Raw genomic sequence first — 8670 nt, 5'->3', positions numbered from 1 at the left:
GCTCCATTATACGAGACCCTGAGAAGGGAGAGGAGAAGCCTGAAAAAGATGATACCAGTGATAAGTGGTAAGCAAGCCTGGGAGAAAGAAGAGTGGCTGGCGCCAAGAATAATCGATTATTATGGACCGGCCACGTGGGCCCAGGATGGAAGCTACGGGTATAGGACTCCAATTTACCTACTGAACTGGCTGATTTGGCTGCAGACAGTGGTGGAAATTGTTTCACATCACACCTCTGAGGCCCTGGATTTACTTAGTCAGCAGCACACCCAGATACAGGCATTTGTGTACCTGAATCGAATAGCTTTAGACTATTTGCTGGCCAAAGAAGGGGGTGTGTGTGGAAAGTTCAATGAATCAGAATGTTGTATTGAAATCGATGATTATGGGGAAACCATAAGAGGTTTGGCGGCCGAGATCAAAAAGGTGGCCCATGTCCCAGTTCAAAAATGGAACTCAATTTTACAATCTTCATGGTGGGACAAATTGTTTGATGGGGCCTGGTGGAACAAAGTGATGTTTTTTGTGCTCTGTTCAGTAGCTGGAATCCTATTCCTGCCTTGTCTAATTCCATGCTTTTTTAGACTGATCCACTCCGTGGTCCAGGGAATGCAGATAGCGATAATTCCTGTGGATCCAGAGGGAACTTCTGGAGGCAACACATCTAAAATCATGTGATTGGGACAAAGGCAGTGTGCCAGCAATGCTGCTGGAGTATTGGCAAAGTTTGAGAAACAAGCAAAAACGAATGTGAATAATATGGGGTAACAGGGTGTTCCACAAGGGGAGTACAGAATAGTGTAAAGGAGCACTCTGTGAAAGACCCTCAATGGTGGCTGGTAGAAGTAGAAAATGAAAAATTTAGCAATTTGAGAGCATGAATTAAATTGGTGATATAAATGGGGAGGGATTGTAGTATATGATAGAGATAATTCATGCTATTAATGTATAAAATATTGTAAAATCCACACTATGTCTTTTGACCATCCAGGCCAGGAGCAGTCTCTTATTCATATCAAGTTCCTGCACGTTCGTTGAGATAAACGTTGGGGTTTTAACGTAAGAATAGAAGTTTCCAGGCCGATAATCACCAGCTTCCCTTGGTCGCCGGGTCCACCTAAGAGCGATTATCACCTTAACGATTACATCTACCACGATGATCGACAGTGCCACCCTGATGCATGTGAATGCTGACTTCCCCAAAGTCGACTGACAACATTGAGACACTTGGACTGAGTCTTTGTCTACCTCTGCACATGTAAAGCCACGGTTCTGCATGTGAAGAGACACAAAGGACATTCGGTCATTTCTGCCTCAGGAAGAATAAACTGTATAAGAACTTGCTGTGCGAAGCATCATTCATGAACAGGGAGAGACTCTGACATTTGGAGGTCAGATCTGAGTTCACCCAGCGCCGATCCCGGGCTCGACGCTGACCCTTGGCTGAGGTGGTTTCGATGACCAAACTTCAGTCTCACAGACAAATTAATAAATCTTTGCTAAATTTTCTTAAAAGTTTGGCTCTCAATTTGATCATTTAAAATGGGATGGAACAGCACAGACTGCTGAAAAGATTCCAACTGGTCTCAGGGCCCAGAGAAAGCCAAAACTGTTAAACTTGGTATTTGGTAGTCCAAGTCTGTATAAAAAAATGCTCTAAAATGTCAGCTTTCAAGAAAATGTCCTAGGTTGATGTTTCCTGTGCTGGTGAGAATCTTTTAAACCCAGGTCTCCTGACCTCTCTGCTGTTGCAGTTCCATGGACAGAGGCTGTTGTCTCTTACCCCCTGCCATGGGCAGGCTGGTGTTCATCCATCTACAGGACAGCAGGGCCCCATCCCACACCACTGTGACTTGGGAAGGCAAAATCCATCACTCCAAATGTCACCCTTTGCTCCTTCTTGCCAGACTGGGGTTTGCTGTGGGTTGCAGCAGGAAAAGGGAAAACCCTGTGACATTTTGGGGCAGATGGAACCAAGGAAACCCCTGTGACACTGTGGGGCCTGATGGAACCAAGGGTACTTTGTGACACAGAGGGGCCACATGGAGCCAAATATCCATTGGGACAGTTTGGGATCTCATGGAACCCATTGTTCATGGCGACAATGCGGATCCAAGGAGACCATGGTGTTGCTCATTGTTTATGCAAAGCTTTTGCATTAATTATGGAATCATGGAGCCCATTGTGACACAGCGGGGACCTGTGGAACCAAAGAGCCATGGTGACACTTGGAACTAAGGCTACCACTGTTGAGTCCAGAACCTCGTGGAACCAAAAGTCCATTGCCACAGAGCAAGGCCTCATGGAACCATGGAGTGGAAAGGTCTAAAACATTTTCTGCACAGTTCTGCCTTGGGTGAGTGGAACATTATTGGTGGCAGCTTGGTCTTGGCACACACTTGAGGAGTGTGTCTGTTTTCAGTGGGGAAACTCAGCAGTTTTAGATTGCGTCAAAAAATACAAAAAGGGAAAACCCCTCTTAGGCTGAGTGCAGCCAGCTGTCCAAGCACAGCAGGCCCCAGGGGAGTGAGGACAGACAGGATGGGGCTGGGCAATGTGGAGCAAGGTTGTCCACGCTGGGTCAGAGCTCAAGGCACAGCTTCTGTGAGCAGGCCAGAGCTGCTGAGGAGAAACCCTGGGTCAATATCAATCACAGAATGCTGCAATTGTCTCTGCTCCAAAGAGAGCAGTAATGAAATACACCCTTTAAAGTAGGAGTGCATTTTTTTAGAAGCTCTTTGATATATTTCTCCATAACTGGAGTAGGAAATCTAAAACCCTAGGAGGGCCAAGCACACTGTTGCTGTTTCAGGCCCCAAAAAGTGCAAACAGTGAATTGAGCAGAGCAGACTGGGAGGATGGGTCTTCACAAACTGAAGCTGTAATTGCATAATTAACCCCAAAATGGAAATGGACCAAAGCTTATAAAAGTGTGAAAATGTGTGACCCATTCTCCATCCCGGGTGTACTCTCAGCCGGGCTCTCGTACTGCCCCAGGTGTATCCTTTGAAGGCCTTTGAATAAATCCCTACTTTATTCCTGTAACACTGTCCAGCCTCTGTTCTAGGCAGTCTCTCAAGGCATCAAGGCCTGGCTGGCTGGGACACCTGGGGGCCACCTGACAGCTCCAGCTGACCCTGGCATGTTGAGGGCTGCAGCTCATCAGCCCCTGGAGCACTGGGGCTCTGGGCTCTCTGTCCTGTGGATAGTACTGTCCTTGTTCTCCAGGTGTCCATGGCCAAAATCAGGATTCCTCCTCCAGATTTTCATATATGCAAAGTTTGTTCCCAGATGAAATCTGCCAGGACTGACAGATCCGGCTGGCTTGGCCACCCAGAGGCCACCTCTCATCTGCCTTTGAAACACTGGGACCATGTGCTTTCCTTTCTTTAGGGAAAAAAGCACCTTTCACATCCAGGCACCCATGGCCAAAGTTGGGAATCCACCTCCAGAATTCCCTATATCCAAGGATTTCTCCCAGACAAAAGCTTTCAGGAGAGACAGGTCTGGCTGGCCTTGGCTTCCTGAGGACTGGTTCTCATCTGCCTTTGAAACACTGGGGTTCTGTGCTTTCCATCCTAATGAAAAGAACTCTTCTTCCTAGCCGTATGCCCACAGCCAAAACTGAGATTCCACCTCCAAAATTCCCTACATCCAAGGATTTCCCCAAAATGAAAGATGCCAAGAGAGAAAGGTTTGGCTGGCTGGGCCTATGGTGGCCACCTTTCATCTTCTACCAAAACACTTGGAGTTCATGTTTTTTTTTCCTATAGAAAAACCATCCATTTCAACCAGGTGCCCACAGTCGAAACTGGGACACCACCTCCTAAACTCCGTCCATCCAAGGACTGTTCTCAAGTGAAAGCTGCCAGGACAGACAGGTCTGGCTGCCCTTGGCCTCTTGGGAGCTGCCTCTCACCTGCTTTTGAAACACTGGGGCTTGGTGCTTTCCTTCCAATGGAAAGGAACTGATATTCTTGTCATGGTGTCCATGGTCAAAATTGAGATTCAGCCCCACAAGATTCTGTATATACAAGGATTCCTCTGTGACAAAAGCTGCCAGGACAAACAGGTGTGTCTGGCCTGTGGCTCAGACAGCCTCTGCTTCTGCCCCTAAAACAATGGCGTTCCATTATTTCCTTCCCATGAAAAAGAATCATCCTTCTTGTCCAGTTGTCCATGTCCAAAGATTGGATCCTACCTCTTAAATTCTGTATATCCGGGGATTTCTCCCAGAAAAAGTCTGCCAACACAGTCAAGTCTGGTTGGTCTTGGCCTTTGGTGACTGCCTCTCATCTGCCCCTGCAACACTGGGACTCAGTTGCTTGCTTCCCGTGGAGACCATTGTGCCACTGTGGGAATTCATGGAACCAAAGGGCCGTTGTGATCCTGTGGGGCACCGTGGATCCATGGAGAGCATTGTGGAATTGCAAGGCCCCATGGAATCATGGAGAGCATTGTGACACTGTGGGGCCCCGGGGAACCAAAGGGCCATTGTGACCCTGCAGGGCCTCATGGAAGCACGGGGCCATTGTGACACTGCAGAAGCAAGGAGAACATTGTGACACTGCAGGGCCTCACGGAACCAAGGGGACATGGAACAGGTCTGGCTGGTTTGGCCTCTCAGGGGCCACCTGACAGGTCCAGCTGATCTTGGAATGTTGAGGGCTGCCTCTTATCAGCTCCTGAATCACTGAGGCTCCATGCTTTCCTTCCTGTGCAAAGAACTGTCTCTCTATTCAGACACCAAAGGACAAAATTGGTAGTCCCCCCTGAAAAATTTCCTGTAGGCAAGGGAAAGGTACACAGAAAAAAACCTGCCACCTCTGCCTGGCATTGGCCTCTGGTGTTCACATCTCATCTACCTCAGAAGCAACAGGGCTCTGTGCCTTCCTTCCTATGGAAAAAAAATGGCCTTGTCCAGGTGCCATGGCAAAAACTGGAATTTAGCTGACAAAATTCCATCTATCCCAGGATTGCTCCCAGACATAATCTTGCCATTGACAGACACCTCAGCCTGGCCTTGGGCACTTGTGATATATTCTAACACTATGAGCAGAATGTTTTCATCTGAAAGCACCTTGGAGATGGCTCAAAGATCTTCCAGGCTGGGGTTTGCAGGCCTAGAGAGAACAACCCATATATGGAGGCTGCTGTGCCTGGTCTGTGTTGTGAGGAGACTGAGGACAGAACAGGAGTGGCCTGGCAGTGCTTAAAAGTGGGAGTCAGAAATGGTGGAGCTTTTCTCCATAGTGGGAAAAAGCCAGATAGAGAAATTATACCAAAAATGCAGCTTGGGAGGCCCAGACAGAACACGAAGAGAAAGGAATTTTCCTCCCAGGGAAGGGCTATGGTGCAGAACATTCCCCAGAAGGAGTCTGGGTCATGCCAAAGCTTTGTGTGGGCAGGCAGAGGCAGGCAGGAGGCAGAGCTGTCAGCAAAGGAAGGGCCCAGCCAGATGAGGCAGCCAGGGGATACCAACAGCCTGCAGGGACCGAGGCGCAGGGCAGGGACAGCGTAGCACAGCCTGAGCTGCACAGGGCACAGGCATGTGCAGCAGCTGCAAGACAGCCCTGCCAGAGCCAACCTGGGCAGAACTTTGGACATGGCTGCTGGGCCTGGGCCTGAGGCAGGAGCAGGAGACAAGTGACCCTTGCAGGCCTGGGGCCTCATTGCCTCCTTGTCCCTGCTCAGCAGCCTGGCAGGGGCCGCCCCATGCTCCTGCCCTTGCCATTGCACATCCCCACATCCCAGTGCCCATCCCGGCAAGAGCCCTGAGCAAGGAGGGAGGGACAGCATCTGCCTGGCCAGGGGCTGGGGCTCAGGCCTTGGCCCTTGGCATTCCTCAAACACATCCAGCTTTGCTCAGCGCCAGAGACACCTCTGCCTTGTTTGTCCCCAGCTGTCATCACTGCCTCCAGTGTTGTGCTCTAACTGGAACCCAGGGACATTTTCTCAGTCGCGTCCCTCAGTGGAACCCATTAAAACTTCAAGAAACTTCAGAGTTTCAATTTAAGTTTAAGTTCTTTAGAAGTTTTTTGAACACTCTCTCAGGGACTGAGTCTGATGTAAACAACACCAAAGCCCCAAGAGGGTCATTAAAGTCCTTGTGCTGTGTCTGTGCTGCTGAGCTTTAAAGGAACAGCTCTTCCCAGCACCAGCTCCTCTCCCAGCCCAGCAGGGCTGAGGGCTCTGCCTGCAGGCACTGAGGGCACAGGAGCCAGGCAGAGACAGGCTGAAGGCAATCAGGATTGGGAAGACATTGAGCTGAGACTTCACTTGGGAAAAGATCTTCACAGCCCTGTGCATGGTGAGTGTGTGGGTGCAGGGCAATGTCCCCTGTGCTCCTGGAGGGATCTCCTGAAGCCAGCACACCCCACAGCCTGGGGGATGTGTCAGGAGGACTCTCCCAGGTTCTCTGGGGCACAGGAGGAGGGGGAGGAGGAGGATATGCTGCAGAGCGGGGCTGCCCTGGGCACCGTCAGAGGGACAGGGCAGGACGGCTCCTGCTGCCAGGGACGGCTGCAGGGGCTGAAGCTGGGGCTGCAGCCAGGGCTGCCCAGGGATGTCCTGCAGAGCAGCTCCTGCAGCCCTCAGGGCTCTTGGCCAGCCCAGGCCATGTGCCACCTGCCAGGGGCAGCTCTCAGCCTGCCTGGCAGCTCCCCATGGATGCTGCAGGGGAGAAGTTGGAGGTGGAAGGAGCCACCCCCATCAGGGCAGATTCCTCCTGCTCTGGAGATGGTGCTGCATGGCCAGGGCTGCTCTCAGCTTTCTCCTCAAGGGTAGGGAAAGGGGCTGTCAGCTTTGGCTGTGTCACTGACACTCCTGCACTGTCACTCTGGGCATCAGCTGATGGGCCTCAGCTCTCCCTCAGAAAGTGCCTCTTCAGCCTCCTCTCCCTACAGACAGCAGCAGCAGCACCTTGGCTTGCAGCATCTCTGTTTGTCTGGCCTTCCCTTAAGGCCCTGCTGCCAGGGAGATGCCCCTGGTCAGTGCCCTGTGCTGGGAGGGGTCTGCAGGGCAGAGTTGAGCCCCCAGCGCTGGGCTGGGGCAGCACTGGCAGGGACAAGGCTTGGATAGAGAGAAACAGCTTCCAGTAGGCACATCTCGAGGCAGCAGGGAGCCAGAGCAATCCTTGGTGTCCCTCCCTGCTCATGTGCATAGGGAAAGAGAAAAGCATTTGGAGAAAACAAATTTTACACTCGAGAATTCCAAAAGTCCACTTTATTTTTCCAAAAACATTTAATTGTGATCATGGTGAAATAGAGAGAGGTTAAATGAACAAAGGGCACCTGTGTGATTCCAGCAGGTCTGACTGCCCTCCGGCACAGGGAGCCCTATTTTCCCTCAGGTCTCCCCAGTATTCAGGCTGAGTGCAATGCTGAAGATAAAGCAGTAACGCAGAAGGACCAGAAACCTGAAATCAAAAAGGAAATCTATCCCAGCTTGTCAAGGTCTTCTTTCAACAGTCCACTATGACCAGAGTGAAGGAATGTCCAACAGCAGCTCCATCAGGCACTTCCTCCTGCTGGCATTGGCAGACACGCGGCAGTTGCAGCTCCTGCACTTCTGCCTCTTGCTGGGCATCTCCCTGGCTGCCCTCCTGGGCAACGGCCTCATCATCAGCGCCGTAGCCTGCGGCCACCACCTGCACATGCCCATGTTCTTCTTCCTGCTCAACCTGGCCCTCAGCGACCTGGGCATGATCTGCACCACTGTCCCCAAAGCCATGCACAATTCCCTCTGGGACACCAGGGACATCTCCTACTCAGGATGTGCTGCACAGGTTTTCCTATTTCTCTTCTTTGTGGGAGCAGAATTTTCTCTCCTGACCGTCATGTGCTATGACCGCTACGTGTCCATCTGCAAACCCCTGCACTACGGGACCCTCCTGGGCAGCAGAGCTTGTGCCCACATGGCAGCAGCTGCCTGGGCCGGTGCCTTTCTCAATGCTCTGCTGCACACAGCCAATACATTTTCCCTGCCCCTGTGCCATGGCAATGACCTGGGCCAGTTCTTCTGTGAGGTGCCCCAGATCCTCAAGCTCTCCTGCTCCAAATCCTACCTCAGGGAACTTGGGCCTATTGCTCTCACTGTCTGTGTTGTTTCTGGCTGTTTTGTGTTCATTGTTTTCTCCTATGTGCAGATCTTCAGGGCTGTGCTGAGGATCCCCTCTGAGCAGGGACAGCACAAAGCCTTTTCCACCTGCCTCCCTCACCTGGCTGTGGTCTCCCTGTTCCTCAGCACTATCATGTTTGCTCACCTGAAGCCCCCCTCCATCTCCTCCCCATCCCTGGATCTGCCTCTGTCAGTTCTGTACTCGGTGGTGCCTCCAGCCTTGAACCCCCTCATCTACAGCCTCAGGAACCAGGAGCTCAAGGCTGCAGTGTGGACAATGACAACTGGATGGCTTCAGGAACACTAAACTTCTTGCCAGTTTCTACACGTCATTTGTAATAAATTTCGTCTTTGATAATACTTGGGTGTGACAGTGCTCACAGGGGTTTTCAGGTGAGGGAAGAGACGTAGATCTGACTCTGTATTTCAGAAAGCTTGATTTATTATTTTCTGATATATATATTACATTAAAACTATACTAAAAGAATAGAAGGAAAAGGTTCATCTCAGAAGACTAGCTAAGCTAAGAATAAAATAGAAAATAATGATAAC

At 50.9% G+C, this 8670-nt stretch overlaps 1 protein-coding gene across 1 annotated transcript; it reads left to right on the top strand.

The window, feature by feature from the left end:
- Positions 1 to 7492: 7492 nt before the first annotated feature.
- On the top strand, positions 7493 to 8425 carry LOC141726630 (olfactory receptor 14C36-like). The gene has a single exon (XM_074531581.1). The coding sequence runs from the start codon at positions 7493 to 7495 to the stop codon at positions 8423 to 8425; it is 933 nt and encodes a 310-aa protein (XP_074387682.1).
- Positions 8426 to 8670: the final 245 nt, after the last annotated feature.

This window comes from Zonotrichia albicollis, chromosome 37 (genome assembly GCF_047830755.1).
Source record: "Zonotrichia albicollis isolate bZonAlb1 chromosome 37, bZonAlb1.hap1, whole genome shotgun sequence".
NCBI classification, from domain to species: domain Eukaryota; kingdom Metazoa; phylum Chordata; class Aves; order Passeriformes; family Passerellidae; genus Zonotrichia; species Zonotrichia albicollis.
The sequence above is the reverse complement of the archived record's forward strand: the minus strand, read 5'-3'. Positions and strand labels throughout refer to the sequence as shown.

Coding starts and splice junctions, on each gene's coding strand:
- LOC141726630 (XM_074531581.1), top strand. CDS start 7,493: ATGTCCAACAGCAGCTCCATCAGGCACTTCCTCCTGCTGGCATTGGCA.